The sequence below is a fragment of the Gossypium arboreum genome, chromosome 11, assembly GCF_025698485.1.
Source record: "Gossypium arboreum isolate Shixiya-1 chromosome 11, ASM2569848v2, whole genome shotgun sequence".
Lineage (NCBI taxonomy): Eukaryota > Viridiplantae > Streptophyta > Magnoliopsida > Malvales > Malvaceae > Gossypium > Gossypium arboreum.
Window position 1 is genome coordinate 18,572,209 of NC_069080.1, and position 22,478 is coordinate 18,594,686.

Here is a 22,478-nt window from a genome sequence, read left to right on the forward strand (position 1 = left end):
TTAATTCTTGAATATAAAACTAATAGATAGATTCTACATTCGTAACTAATTATTAATAATTATAATTATTTATTTATGATATTTTTATTGAATCCATATTAAATTACACTTATTATTGTAAATTGTTTATCAACTAACATTTAGCACAATAAATATACGTATTAGCAGGCTATTTTCATTCAAATAACATTCAAAAATAACTGGAAAAATTATATTTTAAGATTTTGTTTTTATCACCAAAAACCACATGATTTTCATTATTATTTAATAAGCTTAGTTATTACTATTTGATATTCAATAGTTTTATTGTTATTTGATTCAAATAGTACTTACAAGATAGTTTATGTTGTTACCATTGTGTTTTAAAATATTATGTCAAAGAGAATACAACATTAAAGTAATGATTATTTGTAGGTAAAATTTTGACTTATATTCAAATTACAAATTATTTTACTTTCAAATATATTCCACTTTTTTATTACTTTTAGAATATTATTTTATTTTTTAATTAATTTTAAAAATAATAAAATTTTAGTATAAATCAGACAGACTCTAATTTAATTAATAAACATGTTTTTAAATTATACAAATATATTATTTAATAAATTAAAAATAGATATATATATAAAATAATGTGTAACGCATTTGAAATTCAAACAAAATAAAAAAGAAAGCACCTTGAGATTTCATGTGCTGATTGAAGGAAACCTTCCTTTTATATATAGGTTATAGATTCTTTTAGATTAAAAACAAATAAACTCTTGATTTTGTATAAAAAAATTAATTTTAATTTTTAACACATATAAAAAACTCATAACATTTAATTTATCACTAAATAAACTCTTAACATAAACTGATATTTCATACGGAGTATGGGGCTTATTTAAATAAAACTTTAAAGTTTAAGGATTATTTTAGAATTTTATTAATTTATAAAAAATTAAGTACTAAAAAGCTCTTAGAAAATAATTCAAAAATTAATTAAACCCTTTGCTGAAAAATGTAAACAATTAAACTTTTAATGGAAGTTTGTAATCAATTGAGCTTTTCATGTAATTTTTCATTGAAGCTCTTGACAAATCATTAAATACTAATGTGATAATTGATGTGATGATTGAAGTATCATCTATTATTATATGAACTTTTCTCACCATCTCATATATGCTCTCAACCAATTATTTTATACATTAATAATTTTATTTTCATCTCAAACTAAAAAAAAAAAAAAGATTATCTCTTGCTCAAGACAAAAAAAAATTAGATCAAATCTGCATCACTTTCAATGGATAGAACATTGACTAAAAGCTCACCTTAGTCCTAATTTGATTTTGAGCTTCTGTTTTTTTAACAGCAATTTAACAATAATTTTAAAAGTACTTTTAAAAATTTAATTTAAAATTTAAATGTTTAATATTATTGTTAAAAATATTTTTAAAAATAAAATATTTATTTTAAACATAAATACACGAAAAGATAATAGAATCTTAAAAAGTGCTTTTGGGTTAATGGTTAACCCGCGACTTATCTCCCAGTCATGGATTTTGCTAGAGATTTGATTTTTTTTCGTTGTTCGTCATCATCTTTTTCTATGGATTATAGTTGTATAGTTTTTATTTCATTGTGAATATTGGAAGAAATTAATTTTTACTGACAAGAGATTTTGATTTATCTTTGATATTAAAATTTAGACATTGATTTTTGAATGTCGAGGGAGGTTAATTTTTAATTTTGGGTATCTTTTCTTTGTCTGCTGGAGATCAATATTTTATCAAATCTGGGTTTACAAATTTCAAATTGCTTTCTTTCCTCATTCCATTGAAATATAGATTTGTTCTGAAGAAAAAATTGACGTGGATGAAGATATTTTTTAATTTTAGATAAGAAATAAATTACTGATGTGATATAAAATAATTTGATATGATTATATGTGAGATAGTGGGAATGGTCCATATAATAATTTTATATCTCATATGAAAACTTTGATGACATGGTATTTTTCTTGGAAAAATACTTATGTGGAAGTTTAATTGACTTTTTATTTATTTAAACTTAAAATTTATTAAATTATTAAAAATATAGAAAATCTATAATAAAATATTTAAATATAATAAAATTTTAAAACTACTAAATATTATAAAATATTATATGTTATGAAATATTAAATAAATATTATAAAATTATAGAAATTATAGAAAATATATAAAATAATTAAAATGATAAAAATCTATAAATTTTAATAAAAAAGTTATAAAAATTATTAAAAGTATAAAAAGTTGTAAAAATTTAAAAATATATAAGAAATTACAAAAATAAATTTTGTTATTATGAAGGTTTGGATTGAACTTTTATAGGGTGTTTGAAGTGTGATGTTAATCAAAATTGTATTGAGTGTCGAGTAAATGGTATGAGAGATAATGAATTTAGTGTTTGATAGTTTAAGGTAAGTGATGAGTAATGATTTTGATCAAGTAGAGGTCATGCAATAGACATTGAAAATGATAAGTTAAGTAATGATATAAAGCCACATGTGTGGGAAAACAAAAACGAGTGGCAATTTTTGTTGCAAAGTTTTAAAATTGATTAGAGATTACTAAAATATTTAATAATTTTAGAAAATTATTAAAAAAACTATATAAGTTACTAAAATTATTCAATATTATACAAAATTTTAAATTTACTACTCATTTTACAAATTTTTATTTTTTATTTTTAGAATTTTATATAATTCCTAAAATATCATTCAAGCCCTCCTAAAATAATTTAAAAACCAATTAAACATTTTATGTTAATATTTTTCATGTCAACCATCACGTCATCAAAATTTCATTGAAAAACCATATTCGAGGGGTCTAATTGCTTGCTTACTTTCAACTAATGGCTCGATTGATTGCATTTTTTAACAAGTGACTCAATTGATTTTTTAATTATTTTTCTATAAACCTTTTAATACTTAAGTCTTTATAAAAGTAAATATATATTATCATTAATACAATGGTAACTATTTCATACACTAATGAAATTTTTAACTCTAAAATACGGAGTTAAAATCTTATCACATATCTTCTTCTTCTTTTTTTTCTTTTCTTTTGTAGATAAAAGCACAATCTAAAGCAATTACATCAACCAATCCATATTAAACTGAATTAGAACTATTACAATCAGTAGTCAACACATCTTTTATAAAATTCGGCAGAGCTTCAAACAATTGGAGTATGAGGTTTCCTATTGCAACATGTTTAACCAAGTGATCTGCAATGCCATTTTGATCCCTCAAAATATTACAACTCTTACATCCCATTTCCTATGCAACAACTAATGTAGTAATCTCAATTTCACCAAACTACTGTTGGCGCCTCCCCCTTCTAAAATCAATGCAACCAAAACCGCATTATCACGTTCAACTTTAACCTTTCTTAAGCCTTTTCCCTATACTGTGAAAATACCTTTCAGTATCGCTTTTGTTTCAACTTTAAAAATTGATTCATTATCGAAACTCATTGCATACCCATGTAACCAGCTTGCATTTGAGTACCTTAGAACTCCTCCAATAGAAGCATGTTGCCCACGCAGAGACACATGCATTGAGAAAAAAAACGACACATGGTGGCATATTAAGTTATTAACCTTGCTTGTAGAGTTAAAAAATTATACTGCCTGTGTATCAAATGATACTCCTTATTATAGTTGTTTTAACCATTTTTTATACAATTACTACTATTACTATAAGGATAAGTATTTGGTGCACTCACAGTCTATTTTTTATTTCACAAGCAGCCTTAAAAATTTGACATATGTCTTTTTTTTTAATATATATTTTTAAGTATTTTACTATACGTCTATCAGACACTTGCCAACCCTCTAACTTTGCTTATGGAGTTTAGAAACTTCACTGATAATATACTAAAGCTTAGTTTAGCATTGCTTCTCAAAAGTACTTTTAGACAAAAAAAAAAAAAAAACACTTTTGAGCACAAACTAAATTTTTCTACTTTTGCAAAAACATTTTTTTTTGTCTCAAAAGCATATTATTTAACCATGCTGTTATTTTAAAAATATTTTTTTCTTTCACTGGAACTATTTTTAAAAAGTAATGTTAAATTAACCCTTAATATTTTCTCTTACTATAAACCCCCCCAAAACCTTAAATGAGAGAAAATTTGTACTTAACCCACTCGATCATACATCATTCTCTATTGTTACAATAAAAGTATCAATTGAGTTAATGCTCATTTGCTAAATATTAATAATTTAAATAAATATATAACTTTACATGTAATATATAAAATTTTAAAATAAATAATTTTTAATAATATATTATATTATGATAACCAAGTAGTATAAAATTTATTTATATATAATTTAAAATTTTGAATCTATTATTATAATATTTTTGGCCAGTAATTACTATAATATTTTAGATAGTGTATTTTTTTAGTGAAACTCTTAAATTCTGTTAATCAATAACTGTAAAATAGAATTTATTACAATATATCCGCTATTAAAAAATTAATCTTTGAAAATAACGAATTTTCTTTACCAATATTTATAGCTCTCTCTATTTTTTTTCCTTCTAACTGTATTTCACCTTAGTTAACTATTCACAAATCGAGTAGGAAGGGACTTGTATTATTATCAAATCGTCAATTGACATGAAAAAGGAGGTTTGATATGATGAAAACTTAATAACTTAATTAGGGTTAAATATAAAATTATGTATAAATTTTGATTTAATGTGTAATAATATAAAATTTTATTTTGTGTGATTTTATTCATGAAATTTTAATTTGATTTAATTTTAAAAATTAATAACATTATTGAATTGGCACCACTATACATGGGATATTACATATACAAATAATTATATTAATTCAATATTAAAATAAATAAATATGTTAATTTCTTTAAATGCGTATAATTGAATCAAAATAAAATTTTATGTATACATATAAACGACTATACATGTTTCATATATTTATAGTATAATTATACCAAATAAAAGGTAACGTATTAAGTCATATATTAAAATAAAATTCATATATAAATTTATATGTATCTCATTTAATTGTTTAGAATGTGATTCTAATATTTTATATTAAAAATTAACATACTTATATTGCAATGTAATGCTGTCGTAAAGTTATTTTCCACTTTTCCTTTTTTAAGAAAGAAAGTAATTCTCCCGATAATTATAGGAAAATTATTTTTCATATAGATGGAAAAGTAAGAAAAATGGTTTAGATGTTAATTTCTTTTTTTTTTACTTTAAAAATAAGGCAACTATCTAATCCCAACCTCTCATTTACTTTCATTAATGTATCATTATATTCATTAAAAAAGGTATCATTATATGCACTATTTATGCAAAAATCGCATGAAATTAATCAAAATTCATCACTCTTTTAAGGGAAAAAATGCATTATTATATTTCAAAAACATACATACACTTATATAATACATCCAACAGAGAATAAATTATAATTAACTTGTTAAAAATAATATTACTAAAAGAAACAATTAAAAATATCGAAAAATTAATATTTATTAACCATAAACAAATATGGAACAAGCTTTAGTCAATTCATTTACTTTTGTAATTACTAGGTTTTTCAAAAGCAATCTCAAAAGGTTATGCATCATGTGTTAACCTAGATTAGGTATAATTATGAAGGTACAAGAAAAGCAATAATATTGATTAGTGGCTTTTGAAATTTTACCAAATCTTTGTTTTTAAAAAGATTAAGTGATAAGTGTGTGTGTTTTCTTTTTGTAAAGAAAATATTTTAGGTGGATTGAATTCAACAATATTTTTTTTAATCAGTGCAAGAAAGATGGAATGCTAAAAATTCAACTCAAACTTTGGTTTAAGATTTTTAAGATGATTGATGCCTTTTAAGTATTTATTAATTGTTTCCAATTATTTTTATTTTCTTCTAAAAAGCAATTGATTAAAGATAATACTTAGCTTAAACATCAAAAACGTGATTAGAGATAATAATGATTGGAGACGTTTTTTTATCTGTCACCATCTAAAACTTGTTTGTCTAAAATGATTTTTGGATCCTATCCTGACCCAATCCAAAATTTTAAAATTATTTCTTTTATAAAATCAAATCACATATAATTGTAAAATTATAAAAAGTTGTAGTAAAAATATTAAACTATTATGTTTCCATTAATAAAAAGTAACAAAAGTTTTGTCTAAAGAACGGATTTAATTATTTATATTATAAGTAATTATGTATTTCATTTATAAAATTTATAAGAAATGCAAATCAAAATTTTATAGTTTCTACAAATGATTTTATAATAATTAAGAAATTTTAGGCTTAAATTACAAAATGGTCCTTAAATTATATATTTTTTCAAGTTAGTATTTAAGTTTTTCTTTTTGTTACAAATGATACTTAAACTATATATACTCAATTAGTCCAAGTGGTACCTAAAACATAACTTATTACCTAAATTAACTCAATAATTAAAAAATTCTTAACCAATCATTTTATAGCACATGGTATTTTTAATCAAAGAATTAAATCAACAACTCCCTCCTACTATGATTAATGCACATTTTATAAATGTCAAATACATTTTGTTTGCAATACCCTTCCCATTTTTTCCTACTAAACTTATTCTCAATATTGAATTAGAGAGCGAAAAGGTGAAAGTTAGGGATATTGAATTGGATAATGGAGGGACTCATTTCCCTGAAGTCAAGTCCTCGGACTTCGTTGCGCTCTTTTCCTTCCTTTAATCAACCGCCCAATTCCTTCGCCAGACGCTTCTCAATGGACCTTCCACTCCGTCGCTCCAGTTTTCCCGCCATTCGAGCTCAGCAGGTAAACATCAACAATAATAATCAGCTAAAATATAAACACTAAACCTTATATCCTCAATTGTTTTTTTCTTTTTTCTTGGTGTGTGTGTAGCCGGGGACGATATCCCCGAAAGAGGAAGATGAGGAAGATGCTTTGAAAGTAAAGGAATGGGAAGTTGGAATGTTCCAAAACGAAGTCGCAGCTAGTCAGGGTATAAGAATACGGCGACGGCCTCCGACGAGTCCCCCGTTGCACTACGTGGGTCCCTTCGAGTTCCGTTTGCAGAACGACGGCAACACTCCTCGTAACATTCTCGAAGAAATCGTTTGGCACAAAGACACGGAAGTTTCCCAAGTAATTTCTGCAATTTTTAATTAATTTGGAAATGATTGGATTTTTACCATTTTTGAACCCGTGGTAATAATTATATTTGGGTTTGGCAGATGAAAGAGAGGAAGCCTTTGGCTACATTGAAGAAGTTTATCGAGAATGCACCTCTGACTCGAGACTTTGTTGGGGCTCTTAAGGCAGCGCATTCGCGGACTGGATTGCCTGGTTTAATTGCTGAAGTTAAGAAGGCTTCACCTAGCAGAGGAATTCTCAGAGAGGATTTTGATCCGGTAAAGCACTTCTCTTTTTCTTTTAGTTTATAATAATTGAGCTTCCTTTTCTGATTATTCTATTCATGATGGAAGGGAAATTATCCTAGTACAAGCTTTTTTAGCTTCATTCTGGTAATTGCTTGTTAGGCTGTTATTGTATAATCGGCCATGGAGTTAAGGAATTAAATTTGGCTTATTTAGTAATGAATTTACTTATTAATTCTTTTTATAAAACATGTTATGGGGCATTTACCAGTCTTCTATCATTTCCTGTGAAAAAACTTTTGATGCTAAAAGTTGGATAATCTTTTTCATACAATCGAGACGCTTCCACGACCAAGGTTGGAGGCTTGAGCTCCATTAAGTATGTAGATTTGTGAAAATCCACAAGCAAGGTTAGAGGATACATAAAGGCTTTATGCATACCTATGAAAATTGATAAATAAATAAAACACGTGTCAAATTACAACTTCCACTGTCATTTATAGAAGAAGAATAATGCAAGTATATAAACTCTGAAAGATTAAGGGCTTCTTCTTGAACTTACGGTAGGGAGGAAATGTTCAAATTTTAGAGTATGTTTCTATCTAGAAAGAGTGAATTAAAAGAACTATGTTTTTTCCATCCATCATGCTATCTTTTTTATCACCGAGAAACTTTCATATATAAGTATAAATGGTTGCTCATAATAGGTTGAAATAGCACGAGCGTATGAGAAGGGTGGAGCAGCTTGTCTCAGTGTTTTGACTGACGAAAAGTTTTTTAAGGTAACATATTGTTTTTTTTAACATTGTGTTCAATTCCTCAGTCTGTCTGCTAATATTGTGACTTGCTTTTACCTCCTCTTCAATTAAGGGAAGCTTTGAAAATCTGGAGGCAATAAGAAATGCTGGAGTACAGGTCTGTTGCATAAGTAAATTTTTAACTCAATCTATAATCTTGATTTGTTGTTATATGTACACTTGGTAAACCTGTATAAATCTGGCCCTTACAATGAATGCAGTGTCCTCTACTGTGCAAAGAATTTGTGATAGATGCATGGCAGATCTACTATGCTCGAATCAAAGGAGCAGATGCAATACTTTTAATTGCTGCTGTTTTGCCTGATCTTGACATCAGATACATGGTTAAAATCTGCAAGATGCTTGGTTTGGCTGCACTTGTAGAGGTTAGGCAGAGCTTCTTTGTTTTTCATTTTTCCATTACTTTTGAATTGTTGAGGTGTTTTCTGGGTTATGAAACGTGTTCCACTCAGGGAGTTGAATTTCCATAATTTATTGAGCATATCAAACCTTTTCTTTTTGCTTCAATTAGAAAAATATTAGTCTTTTATGAGTTATATGATTGAACCCATGGCTTCATAAAGAGCTTCTAGCATTAGTCAATTTTCATATATGGATTCTTCTTTCCAACATTCTTACGCCTTATTGTTGCTTTTGTGGTCTTTCTTTAGGTGCACGATGAGAGGGAAATGGATCGTGTTCTCGGTATAGATGGGATTGAACTTATTGGTATCAATAATCGAAACCTTGGTAAGGTTTTACAAGTTTCACATTTGCTAATTGAGTTGCTTCATGAGACATCTGATCCATGTAGTTTAAAGTTTCTTCTTTGCAGTAACTTCTAGACCTGCCTGAGAATGTGTACAGTGTGTGTTAATTGAGTCACTCCAACTTCCAAGAACTTTCTTCTGGATAATTGGTGCCGATGGCAGGTGTCCACAGTGAATGTTTGACAACTGGCTTACTAGACAGCCTTTAGTTCTGGAGTATAAGGGAGGAAATGAATTCCAAATCTAAAATCCAAGATTAATTCACCACTTTATGCCACATCCCTTAGAATATGTACCTGGATAAGATTTCTAGTAGTCGAAATCAAAACATGCAATATAGTGAAGAGATAGTTGGATGTTGTTGGATCCCTGCAGCCACCAAACCACCCAAAAGTCCAATATTAATTCTAACAAATTTTATCGGTAACATTTTTAAAATATTAAATTTTCAAAATAAAATTTGTTTGGACTTTTGATATTCAGAAACAAGGGAATGAGTCTATGATATCAACTTTTATAATGAGTTTGTATCTTTGCATCTTTTAGGAGAAAATTTGGTCCTCGCAGCTATATTTGGGTGATACAAACATTCTTGATTGGTTTTAGCCTTTCAGGTGTTGGTTACCTCCTACTTGATGGCCATTTTGTGTGTATAAACTATTAATACTTTAAATAAGTATTAGGATTATTCTTTTCTCATGTAAATGAATATCTGAAATGTCTCTACTTTACCTATGACTATATTGTTTACAATCAATGTGTCATATTATTTCCTTGTACCAATAATAGTCTGCTACGAACTCAGTAAGCTTCGTCTCTACCGTATAGACTTAAAGAAGTATCAATGTTCCCCCATTTTCTTGTCTTCAGAGACATTTGAGGTAGATATCAGTAACACAAAGAAGCTTCTTGAAGGAGAGCGTGGCCAACTGATCCGTCAGAAAGATATAATTGTAAGTGACCCTTCACCGTATATATATTCTGATAAATTAGAAAACCCGTGCCCTTCACCGTATCCGTTTCTATGCATTTAAAAATAAAAAGGTTATTGCTTGTCCATGCAACTCATCTCATATATGTTGTTTAAATAATTTATTGTTTGCTTTACCACATCAGGTAGTTGGAGAATCTGGGCTATTTACTCCAGATCATGTTGGGTATGTGCAAGAAGCTGGTGTTAAAGCAGTAAGTTACGTTAAATCCTGAGCAAATTGCAAATTGCATGATATTAATTTATTTTTTCTTGATTAGTTTGGAACAAGAAGATAGTATTTTTCTTTTCTGTTGCATGTTATAATGTTAGACGAGAGAAGAAAAGTTGAAAATAATAGCCCTTTTCATTTGGCATGGGGTTGAAGTAATACTGAAAGTATTACCAGGTGAAGATAGATGATAGTCATCAATCATGTAGCAGTAATAATCTGACTGTTAGACATTTGATCATCCAAGAAGTAATTTGGTTACTGGAATGACAGTGAAGTTGAATTGGTATCAACAGCTATGAGATGCGTCTTCTATGCACATCCATCTTTACTTATACACAACATGTTCCATTACAGGTTTTGGTTGGGGAATCGATAGTGAAGCAAAGCGACCCTGGAAAAGGAATAACCGGACTTTTTGGTAAAGACATTTCTTTGTGAGTTGTAACAATAAGTCGGATCGAGTACGGGTGTGCTTCTTGTATCAGTTACTTTTCGGTATTGGAACAGTTGTATTATATGAAAAACAATGCTAAACATGAGTTATTACTAAATTAATGACATAAATTTCATGTATCCTATAAGTTTTTGTTATGATTGGTAAAGACATTGCTCGGATTGTTTGCTAAGCTAACGTTCAAGGCATAAGTAATTCTTACCGTGATGATGGTGATGGAGGCCACATTTTGGTTCTTTACCCTTTGGAGAAGCTTATTATTATGGCAGGAGTGTTTGGTATTTAAATAAACAGGAGAGATAAAAATGGTCGAGGAGGAAATTACAAAAATGGACATGGATTTTTTTGGTATGTTATAAAATTAATTGTTATGGAATCTATAAAAAAATGAAAAAAGTTATTCTTATGTTAGTTTATCAAATTTGTAATTATTAAAATTTATATATTTTACCCTATACTACCAACCTAAATGGATATTTCATTAATTTTTAATGTTTTAAAAATAATTTATATGGAAGAATTCATTCGGTTAAATCAATAATAAAAAATTGCATCCCTTAGATTTTTAACACATTTTGTTCTTTAAAGAAAAAGTAAATTACTCTAAAATAAAATTTGTCTCACTATTCCTTTACAATTCCTTTTTCTCAATTTAATCACTTTAATCAATGATTACGTAATCCTGTTAACCATTAACAGTCATCCACGTTTTATTTCAACACAACAGTATTTCAAAGTTAGTCAAAAGAAAAATTGCCATCTTTCCCCGCAGATTACTCTGCTCTTCTCGTTTTTGTGTTCTTCGTCTTCCCCAACTACTAACCGCCTCAAATATTGAAAGGAGATAAACATACACAAAATCAATAGATACGTTGCAAAGATACTTCACCATGGTATCTGTCTTCATGGCTCAACTGAGAAGCAACAAACTTGTCGAGGGTTCTCCTGTCAGTCACTTTCTCGTTGTTGCTGCTGGCAGGGATGGGCTCTCTAGCTGAGGAAGTTGTACGAACTGATGGGTGTGGACAAAGTCTAACCTTTCAGCCGGGCGAAGCCAGAGCAATTTAGAGTCTGGAATGAAATTTTAATTATTTTATATTCTATATCTTTATAATTTTTAAAGTATTAAATTAAATTTTTATAACTTTAAAGGGGCTAAAGTATAATTTTACTTTTATTAATTTAAATTTTTAAAAAAAAATTAAAGACTTAAATAACAGTTTCACCCATACCAGCCACTTTAGATTCCCCACTACTTTCAGCCTCCGTGTCTTGCTTACACAAATAAGTCGGAGGTAAAAATTTCGGAGTTGCCTGAACTGAAAAAGTATTGAGTGGATCAACCACTGATCTAATGCCACTTGGTTCGTCGTAGCTTGAATTCCACACTTCAATGCTCTTGGTTTGACCGGTGATTTTCTTCTTGAATGCTTGACAAACATCCCAAACCTTCTTCCTGCAAAAGATTTAGAATAAGAACTAAGTTAACCAAAGTCTAAAAGACGATGAGATGTAGATGTGATATGAAAGCTATAAAGGAGAAATGGAATTTTGCGTTTCACAACTGGAATTTTGTGGAATATCTTCAAATTATCAATTATATTTTATATATCTTTTCATTACCCTGAATGTTAAATGTTTATTTTAGCATATTTAAAATTTATTGAGCAAAATTTAAGCATATGTACATCTATTAAATAGAAAATTTAAATATAATATGTTAAATTTAGAGAATTATTTTAAAAATATCTAATCCAAAGGAACATTTTAAATATGATCTCATATTGATTGTAATTAATATTTAACTCTTAAGTTAATGGTTAAATGCAAATTTAATACTTTGCCATCATTCAATTAAAAACAATTTGAAGTCTAGTAACTAATTTAAAATTTTAGTTATAATTTAGGGACGTCGGTTGCAATTAGGCATTTTTTTCTATGTGTTCCTTTTTCTCCGCAAAAATCCGAAACCAAACAAAAATCCCAACATCTTTCAAATTGCAGGAGAGGAAAGTGGAAGACACACCGTCAGTAATGTCGCATTCCGGCGACAGTCACTCCTTACTCACGGCGGAGGAAGGCTACGACACGGAGTTCCGTTCGTACGCAGACGACGCCTGGTACAGTGTTCAGTTATTGTTAGAGGGCGAGAGAAGTGAGAAGCTGAGAGTCAAGTACGACGAATTCCCCGCCGAATCAGACAACGTTTTCCTGGCCGATAATTTTAAGTCGGAGGACGAGCTTCACGATTTTTTGGGGAGGTTTCGTAAGGTCTCCGCCCAACTTCAGGATCCTAATTGCTCCAAGGTCGTCAAAGGCATGCGCGTTTGTGCTTCGGACTCTTTCGCCGCCGGCGAAGTTCTCTTTTACGATGCCATTGTCGATGATGTCCGTACAACTCTTTTCCTTTGGTCATTCAAACTATGCGTGCACACACACACACACATATATATATATAATATTTCATTTTCATTTTTTGTTATAAAGGTGCATCTAAGTTATAGTTTCATTGCTAAAGAGGTTTAAAACCATTATGTAACACGTTTGATATTTACTTTTGATGAAATGAAACTGCGAAAAGACTTTTCATTTTAGTATTGCTTCCTATTTTAGCTTTAGAATTGTTATTGTTGATTTTTATAAATATTATGCTTTTGTATTGCCATTTGACAGACACCCTTTTTTTGTGCTGCTGAAGAATACTTGGTTTATGCTTATCTACTTTATTTTATATAAATATCATGGTTGAGTTCTTATTTCTATTCAGAAAATGGGCTCTCTTTTTTGTCAGGTTCTGCGTAAGAAGCACTCTAATTTAAATGGCCAAGAAGAGTGTGAGTGCATCTTCCTGCTCTTTTGGCTGCATGGTCCTAATGTTGGGAATTTGACAAACAAGGGGGTTGCAGATATATGCCTTCTCCAGGATTCCGAGTTACACCCGAAACTTATATATTTCATGGAGATATCGATGCAAAACATACTGAAAGCCTTACCTGATTTTGTTTCCGGCACTACCAGTGATGACCTTGTCTGCAATATCGTTGCTCGACTTAGAGAAACCAATGGTCGCCCACTTTCCGGTTGTTTGAGACAGGTATCATCCTTTGTTTGTGATGTTCTGGAGTTTTTTTTTTTTTCCTAAGCATATAGCAGTAGGGAGATAACTGCTGCTATGTCTCCCAATTTGTAGGGAAAGTATGCTCAGCTGTCTTTGAGTGAAGTGTGGCCACCCCAAGGTTTGTCCATATATTTGTTTCTATAAAAGCTCAATTTAAATGGATACATTTCATTGTGTGTAATAAGAGAGTTTTGCGTGCTACCGTTATAGGAGGGAATTGTGACAATAGACAAGATACTGATGTAGGAGGCGATAAAAAGCTTTACGTAATTCTAGTTCAGAATCTTGAAAAAGATTTATCCTCATCAGCGGTTTCCAAGTTCATTCATGAACAAACTTCAATTGCAACGCAAGTATATATTTTCCCGAGTTTACCATGGGAGCCATACGCCAATGGTGTCATTATGATGGACTGCAAGAAAGATGTTGAACAGCTGTTTGGTTTTTTGCAGAGTCCTAATCAATTCACTGTATCCTCAAGTGGAAGGTAAGCTGTAACATAGGCGTATTATATGGCTGTGTTGCCTTTATAGCATTATGACTTCAAAATTACTTTTCATTAACTAGTGATTCTATAATCTTGTTTGTGCTACTGTTAAGCCGACCCATCATCATTTTTGTCGTTGATTGTTGGAACATTTATTCATAGCTTGCACTTTTGGTCCCTCTATTCCTATTCTCCGTAATCGGATTGACATAGTACATTCAGATGGTAATTACTAATTAAGTAAATTTTGTTCTTTTGTCATCCTCCTACTTTTTTACACAATTTGGTTACCTTCAAGCCGAACTCTATTATAGCTTTGTTTTTTTTTGGATTATTATACATTATATTTGTTCTCAGATCATCCATTCATATCACTGCCTGCAGACCATTGGTAGCCACTGAAAAACTGTCATTGAATGATCATTGGACCTTGATGCTTAAATCCCCGGTAAGTCCCATGCAGTTGTACTAATTCTATTTTTCACAGAGAATGGAAGGTTCAAAGATGTTGATGCACGCCTACATATAACTTTAGATCATTTTGACCTCCATGCTTGTTGACACTTTATAAGCATTGGCAATGTACAGAACAAATTACTGAACAGAAGGGAGGGTGAGTTTAGCAGTGAATTGAAGGTGGTTTGTTCTGGGACTGAGGAATACAAGAAAGCAAAGGAATTAAGGGATTTATTTTTGCAGTTTATCGATCATCAAAAGACACTTTACAAGAAACTATGCACGGAGGAGACGAGTATTTCATAGCATGCTCTAGCATTTGCAGCTGTAAGTTAATTTTGCATATTAGATGAAGGTCTGTTATACAATGTTCATATGTCGTATAGGAAGGAACAAGGGAAACTACAGCTAACTTGGGTCATTTTGAGTTATGCAAATGAGAGATTTCAATTGCAGTTGTTTATATCGCTGTTATTTTGAGACTTGCATTCAATTGAATCCCAGCAATCAATTTTAATTAAACAACCGATAAAATTGAAAGGGTTTCATATAATATAATATAAAGCTCGAATATCATATAACATATAAATGTCATAAACAAAAGTGTTCAAATAAACAAAAGTGTTCAACACATGACATAATATATATATGGACAAGGCTTCAAAAACTGCAATAACAAGCTACCAGTATCACATTAACATAAAAACAACATTATTTTCTCATCCCCGAGCCGGAGTTTGTAGCAAACAAAAACAATTCCATCATGACCCATCATAGCTTCCGATACGGGCTCCGGTCTTCTGGATTGTTTTGAAAGGGGGTAAGGGCTTTATGTAGATATATAATAATATACTCTGTTGGTAGCTCTTAACAACGTAAGAGCTATCTCTTTAGTCTGCATGAGTAGCTTGTACGCAGCATAACCATTTTTTCTGCGGTATTTCAGACCATCAACATAATAAAAATCAATATTGTGAATCTATAAATATAATGAAACAATACAAGACCACTGAATCTGAAAGTGATAGAGAATGAAAGGGTTCAACATGCATATTTGCCCTTGATCAAACGGTTCCAGACTGGAAACAAAGTTGTCAAGACAACGCTTTCTTATATAACTAGAAAGATATTTACGACAGAAATGTAATGCTTGCTTCAAAGGGTGAACAAGGTAAAACATGAGGAATTTTTATAGAGCTACAAACAAAATTAGGCATACGCAGGATTATTACTTACTTGCGGCTTTGCAGCGACAGCCTCTTGCTTGCATGCAGGGTCATTGGCCCCTGGCGACTCAATCTTTCCACCCGTCTTTTTCTCATTTCGAGCCTTGTTGAAGATAACTGTAAAGCCCTCAGCTGATGATGGGTCGTTGACATCCCATTCACCAAATTTTGGCAATGGTCGACCCTTATCCTGTATGCCATGATTGCTTATTTAAGGGGGGGATATATCATCTCACAGAAACTTGCCACAAATTGATACATTCATGAAACGATTCAACCTACTTAGATCTCAAATGATGATATTTCTCCATTCAAGAAAAGGAACATAATAAAATACAGCTGGTCATGACTTTGGCATGTAGAGATTAGAAATACAAAAAACTATACCATTACTTGTAAGCAATGGGCGAATCAAAGAAAATGCAGAACGCACATGATTCGCTATAAAAAGATTGATTAGGATTTTTACGAAACGCATATACAAAAGAAAAGGATAAACAAATAGGTATAAGAAATAATTTCGCAAAAAGGCAACAAATAAGAAAAGGAAGAAAAAAATGCAAGTGCGAATAATTATTGCTTAACATTAACATTTTATGATATGTACATATATATATATCATAACAAACAATAGCTATACAGACAAAAATCAGCAATACCAAAAAACCATTAAGGTACATTGCAACAAGTTGCATAAAAAAATGTTTCTACTTTTAGACGAATCTTAGATGGCACGCAATGAGTGAAATCAAGTGTGTAGCAGATCCTTAAGAAAGATCGAAAAAGAAAATTTGATAAAATTATCTATCGAATTCCTTGGAATGTCAAAATTTGAAAATTAGGAAATGAATTCATATGCTTCCTATATCATATATTAAATAGATATTAATAAATAAGAACAAACGGTAAAACGCATTAGAACTTTGTTTTTTTTTTTTCCAAATGAAAATTATAGCTAAATTAGAAGCGTAATCCGTAAAAATAAATGCTGAGAAAGGAAATACAAATAATAAATAACAATATATTTTTGGTATGATCGAAATCGAGAATCGAATTCACTCCATCACAAAAAGTTCAACAAAATTCATCTGAAAATAAATAAATAGAAAAATTATCAACTACAAACATTGAGCAAGAGAAGGCGGATTAGGAAAAAAATACATAATTAAAACGAACAATGTGAAACAAAAAGAAGAATCGATCTTTAAAAAGGAAAGACAAATGTGAAAGAAATAGATATAAAAGAAGGAAATTAAAAGGGAAATTACCGCCATGGTAGATTGAAAAAGAGAGATTAGTATTAGATTGCGATGGAGAGAGTCGCTGGGGTACGGTATTTAAGATTGCCCCTCTCCTCTCCTCCTCTTCTCCTTTGATGATCTTTGGTTTTCCTTCTAATGATAGAGAGAGAAAGAAAGGAAAGTGGGCTCTATGTTTTTTTGTTTTTTTTCTTTTTCTCTATTTAACCTTTTTATATGGAAAAAGAAGAAAAAAACATCCACAATTCTGCAGCTATGAAAATGGGGAATTAATAGGCTTAGGCCTCCGCATTAGTCGCGGGGGTAAGATCGAACGAAATCGCGTATACGCTATTTATTTAAGTTTAATTTTGGTTTTTAAATTTATTTTAAATTAAGGTTTATAATCAAATAAAATCAGGAATCATGATTGAAAATTAAATACGTCCATTCGATTCGATTCAATTAGTTTGTTGAATTGACCATTTTCTTTTCTTCTTTTTACCATTCTTCCTTCTTATATCTATTTTTACGCCTTTATTTAATTTTCTAAATATATATAAAAAAAAACTTTTTCAAAAATTGAATATGCTAATATTGGACAAAACCACAAATACAAATTCCATTGCCAATTTTGCCATTGGAGTAGAGAAAATCTAACATTTTAGCTACTAATATTAAATTGAATCACAACGTTAACTAAGTTCAGAGAATCCAATGATAAAGATTTCCTTATTCCCTATGCTAGAGACAGCTTTTAAAGGAAAATCAAACTCTACATTGGACATATATTTCTTCTCAAACCTAATTAAACATTCCATTCGTTACATGACTTATTTGAGAGCGGAATAAAAATTGCACAACATCAAACTGTGTTTTGGCAGAGTATGAATTTATCCCCCGAAAAAGAAGATGGTCGCAACATCGTACAATATCGAACCTGAAATCAAAGAGCAGATGGTCACATCTTTGGACAAGGTAATTAATGATATGTTTTGATCCTAGGAGTTCCAAACCAACTCATGTATCAAAATTTCCTTGGAAGCTCCTTCATTTATGCAGTTTTGTAGATGAGAATTCACATCTAAAAACTATCCCTTACCAACTAATTTCGGTATGCATGAGATGACTTACCTACTTTAAAACCGCTTACAGAAGCTCTACAACGAGTGCAGATGCACCTCCACCACCATTGCAAACACCACCAACTCCGTATTTCCCATTTTTCTGCTTCAAAACCCCCAAAAGCGTGACCAAGATACGAGCTCCACTGCAACCCAAAGGATGTCCCAAGGATACAGCTCCACCATTCACATTAACCTTCTCCTGCAGGGAAAAAACTTAAAATTAAGAATGAAATAGCAACTCTGTTGCTGACGAAAGCCAACTGGGAAACAGCAAAAGGAGAACTATTTTACAATATCACGTAATATTTGTCACACTTTTAGCAATTCATGCTATCAATTCACATGTTCAAACTAGAACATACAAATGCAGATGCCTTAGGGAGAGAAAACTCACTGGATTAAGGCCAAGCAGTTTCTGATTTGCAAGAGCCACAACCTGCAGAGAATGGGGTATTGTTTCAAAACTGCTAACTTCATCAGCAAGAAACTAATACATTTAGAAAAATAAATGGAATCTTACAGCAAAGGCTTCATTGATTTCGTAGTAATCAACTTGAGAAGCATCCAAGCCAGCATTTGAAATGGCTTTGGGTATTGCAAGGGCTGGCGCTGTTGTGAAAAACTCTGGTGCCTGTAAACTTTCTCATGTAAGTATCAGGTTGTATAAGAATTAAACGTCAAAAGTAAATTTCAAGATTTCTGATTTGGCAGTTTCTCTAGAACACTTCTTAAAATTTATTAATAGTTGTGAAAAGCACCTGTGCAGCATCTGCATATCCTGCAATCTTTGCAATCACTTGCAATCCCAGCTCAAGTGCCTTTTCTCCACTGACTAGGATTAAAGCAGCAGCACCATCACTGCCCATAAGACCAACTTCACTTTAATTACAAACTCCAGATGATGTCCATGAAGGACTTATGAGGTCAAATTGAAAATTGTTCCTTAATTTTGAACCAAACAGGCAATTGCCTGATTGCACAACCCTCAAGAAGAGGCCTATAAAATAATGGGTTCATCGAAGTGGGATACAAGCTACCGATATAGGGTAACCAAATAGTTTATAGATGATTTCAGTCAAGAGATAAGGTTTTTACTTGAGCATTTCCGATCTGATTATGGTTTGATATAAATGTAATTTTGGCCTAAGCATACAAATGAAAAAAGATGTCAAGTAAATGACCTTATACTGGAGGCATTGCCAGCTGTAACAGTGCCTCCATTATCCTTGAAACTTGGTCGCAACTTCCTCAATTTTGCAGCATCAAACTGAAATGATATCAATATTTGAATTTAGCTATTACTCAAGAGGTCTAATATCTATGTAATTTATTTAGGCAATTTAAAGAAAGGAAAAGAAAAGAACAGGAAGCAATCAAAGACTGAAGGGATGGATAGCTCTAAATTATGATTTACCTTTCCTAGACCTTCATCCTTGTCGACTATGATGGATGGCTTTCCCCTCCCACCAGGAACTTCAACCTGTGTGATTGCATATTTAGTTTTACACATAATATATGTAACAAAATGTACAAACTTAATACTAAGAATATGCCCAACCGGAACAATTTCCCATGCAAAGGCTCCACCCTGTTGAGCAGCAATGCCACGCTCAAAGCTTTGAACAGCAAAGTTATCCTGCGGAAATCATTAAGAAATAAGTCCAAAGTTTTATCCAGGAAAAGGAAGTTCTTCAGGCGACCAATTAGAGAGACCATGGTACCTGCTCCTCCCTTGTAATAACATGTTTCTCAGCACATAATTCAGCACAGCTGCCCATGCCACAATCACCATAAACATCCCATAGTCCATCTTTCAACATTCCATCGACAAGAGTATCATGCCCAAGCCGAGATCCTTTCCTGCATTGCCAATACTAATCAGAAATCACAACTTGAATACAACAAGGCAACCATGAAAAGGAGAGCAGTATTAACCTTGCTTCTCCCAAATATTTAGGTACATTAGACATGCTCTCCATGCCACCAGCCACAACAACATCATTAATGCCCAACTGAATACTCTGTGCGGCAAGCATTGTTGCTGCAAAGCCCCAAACAAAAAGGAAAAGAATAACGCATTTAAGAAATACTCCTAAGATCCTCAAAACAATAATACTTCAACTGTAAGGTGCAGACCTTTCATCCCAGATGCACAAACTTTGTTAACAGTGGTGCATATGACCGAGTTAGGAATTCCTGCACCTAGCGCAGCCTGTCTAGCTGGAGCCTGTCCCAAATTCGCGCTGAGTACATTGCCAAAGAAAACTTCTTGCACAAGTGATGGATCAACATTTGCCCTTTTAAGAGCAGCTGCAATTTGACGTATATAGGAATTAAGTAAAATGGAAGAGCATCCTAAATATATAAAAATGACCAACTTATCAGACAAGTAAACAAAGATTTTTCCAGTCAAACCTTCTATGGCTATCGAACCAAGCTTGGTGGCAGATAAAGATGACAGAGAGCCAAGAAATCCACCCATTGGAGTACGTGCAACACCAACAACACAAACATCTGCACAAAATATACAACAAACATTGATCAAACCATAAGGAAGTTGAATATAAAGTTTTAGTTATCCTGTGGGAAGTGAAACAACTAAACTATTGTCCTCAATGATCTCAATTATTTTTTGTATGCTAAAGGGTTATTAGCTGTGCAAATTGATAAAATATGCATACATATTTCCACTTATAAATAAGGAAATCGTTATTCAAGTATTGCTATAAGATATTTAGCTAAGTAAACGTATAAAGGTATATAGCCGCTCATGGATTTTTTAAACTCAAAAGCATAAGATAATAATCCTGTAATGGAAATTACCAACTATGCAAATATTTCTAGATGCATCAACTCATAGAAAATTTAATACCTCTAGGCTTTATAGAATCTGAAGATGTTGCTGCTACTGGAGCCATAGGTGAAAATGGATCTGCAAGAAGTAGAAACTGTTGCTTAATTCTAACATAAGGGGGTACTAAAAATTGCTCAGAAATAAAACATAATTCCAATAAAACTTTTGCTTTTATTTTCTTCTTAAACTTCATATCAAAGGGATGAGCTAACTTTGGACTAACGTTAGAAACAAAATGTCACTTATTTTATAGCAACCCAAAAAGGTTGATCTTAAAAGAAGATATTTTACTCAATATTTTAAGCTCGATAATGGAATCCCAAAACAAATTCGACTTAAATATGGCTTATCCAAATCTTACAACTTAAAAGGAAAAATGTTCTCACTGTGAATCACACTCTTTTATTAACAAAATACATAAATATTATAAAGAAAACATAAAGAAAATTCCACTGTACCACCCGAGTGAAAATCTTACGAACACAAGAAAAAATTACTTTAAAGAAAGATGCCGCATAAACAGTAAATTGTCAAGATAAACAGATCTGATGTAAACATGAATTCAATCAGAAAACTGAAAAGATCTAGATGAAAAAACAAAAGAGAAATCAAAATAAAAACGTCTCGAGAGGAGCAAGAAAAATGATCGAGATTATTAGGAGAAAGTAGAATCTGTGGAAATACCTGTGGATTCGGAGAAAGTAGAAATCCGATGAAATACCTGTGGATATTTTCGTTGAAATAAATTGAAGCAGAAATGAGGGAAATGATGAACTGACTGATTTGAGTTAACGTATTTATAGAAGGGAGAAGCACTACCGTCGAGCACGTGCCTCCTCAGCAGAATGTTTATTTACAAATCAATCCACAAGCAATAGTTTATTGACTCTTGTATCCACTATCCACATGAATTTATTTTTTTATTTTATTCGCCACAGAAATAAAAATGTTTTCGTAAATTAAAAAATGAAATTTCGATGAGAATAAATTTCTTTACAAAATGGAAAATAATACGTATTTTTATTATATTAGATTATGTTCTTCGAAATTTAGGGAAAAATATTATTTTCCCTCTCTTCTTGCAATGCGCATTTTTATTGCTTCTAAATAAAATCGATTTATTTTTAAAATTAAAAAAATATTTCCTTATTATTTTTAAAATCAACATTTATGCCTAATTTCTCTAATACAAGTAAAATAATTATATAATATATATTTGTAAAAATATTTATTAATTCATAGATGAAGGATTTATATATAAATCTTTATTAATTTGGGGTTTAATCTCAAGAATTTTCATATTAAGTAAATTTTTTAGTTTTTATTTAAAGATTTTATATAAAA

General features: G+C 30.9%; 4 protein-coding genes and 1 long non-coding RNA gene across 6 annotated transcripts; 2 read left to right on the top strand and 3 right to left on the bottom strand.

The window, feature by feature from the left end:
- Window positions 1-6,572: 6,572 nt before the first annotated feature.
- On the top strand, window positions 6,573-10,755 carry LOC108470671 (indole-3-glycerol phosphate synthase, chloroplastic-like). Its single transcript, XM_017772075.2, has 10 exons — window positions 6,573-6,836; window positions 6,927-7,169; window positions 7,259-7,435; window positions 8,110-8,184; window positions 8,273-8,317; window positions 8,421-8,585; window positions 8,871-8,949; window positions 9,840-9,922; window positions 10,086-10,154; window positions 10,529-10,755. The coding sequence occupies exons 1-10, from the start codon at window positions 6,687-6,689 to the stop codon at window positions 10,610-10,612; spliced, it is 1,170 nt and encodes a 389-aa protein (XP_017627564.1). The 5' UTR covers window positions 6,573-6,686; the 3' UTR covers window positions 10,613-10,755.
- A 503-nt stretch (window positions 10,756-11,258) lies between these two features.
- LOC108471625 (uncharacterized) lies at window positions 11,259-12,255 on the bottom strand. Its single transcript, XR_008274110.1, has 2 exons — window positions 11,861-12,255; window positions 11,259-11,699 (listed from the first exon to the last, which is right to left on the bottom strand). It is a non-coding gene; the product is annotated as an uncharacterized LOC108471625 (long non-coding RNA).
- A 316-nt stretch (window positions 12,256-12,571) lies between these two features.
- On the top strand, window positions 12,572-15,152 carry LOC108472721 (uncharacterized). Of its 2 annotated transcripts, none has more exons than XM_017774273.2 (6): window positions 12,572-13,016; window positions 13,420-13,722; window positions 13,819-13,864; window positions 13,957-14,233; window positions 14,591-14,681; window positions 14,822-15,152. In XM_017774273.2, exons 1-6 carry the CDS (start codon window positions 12,663-12,665, stop codon window positions 14,993-14,995), a joined length of 1,245 nt encoding a protein of 414 aa, XP_017629762.1. In that variant the 5' UTR covers window positions 12,572-12,662; the 3' UTR covers window positions 14,996-15,152. The 2 variants fall into 2 exon arrangements, with proteins under 2 accessions (XP_017629762.1, XP_017629763.1); XM_017774274.2 differs by having other exon boundaries at window positions 14,618-14,681.
- Window positions 15,153-15,232: 80 nt separating this feature from the next.
- LOC108471240 (protein NOI4-like) lies at window positions 15,233-17,490 on the bottom strand. Its single transcript, XM_017772864.2, has 3 exons — window positions 17,184-17,490; window positions 15,926-16,105; window positions 15,233-15,621 (listed from the first exon to the last, which is right to left on the bottom strand). The coding sequence occupies exons 1-3, from the start codon at window positions 17,187-17,189 to the stop codon at window positions 15,580-15,582; spliced, it is 228 nt and encodes a 75-aa protein (XP_017628353.1). The 5' UTR covers window positions 17,190-17,490; the 3' UTR covers window positions 15,233-15,579.
- A 234-nt stretch (window positions 17,491-17,724) lies between these two features.
- Window positions 17,725-22,021, bottom strand: LOC108474110 (acetyl-CoA acetyltransferase, cytosolic 1). The gene is made up of 14 exons (XM_017776018.2): window positions 21,819-22,021; window positions 21,153-21,212; window positions 20,696-20,794; window positions 20,417-20,590; window positions 20,216-20,321; window positions 20,002-20,140; window positions 19,839-19,916; window positions 19,695-19,760; window positions 19,462-19,547; window positions 19,039-19,138; window positions 18,801-18,911; window positions 18,675-18,716; window positions 18,288-18,479; window positions 17,725-18,093 (listed from the first exon to the last, which is right to left on the bottom strand). The coding sequence occupies exons 2-13, from the start codon at window positions 21,196-21,198 to the stop codon at window positions 18,303-18,305; spliced, it is 1,224 nt and encodes a 407-aa protein (XP_017631507.1). The 5' UTR covers window positions 21,199-21,212; window positions 21,819-22,021; the 3' UTR covers window positions 17,725-18,093; window positions 18,288-18,302.
- Window positions 22,022-22,478: the final 457 nt, after the last annotated feature.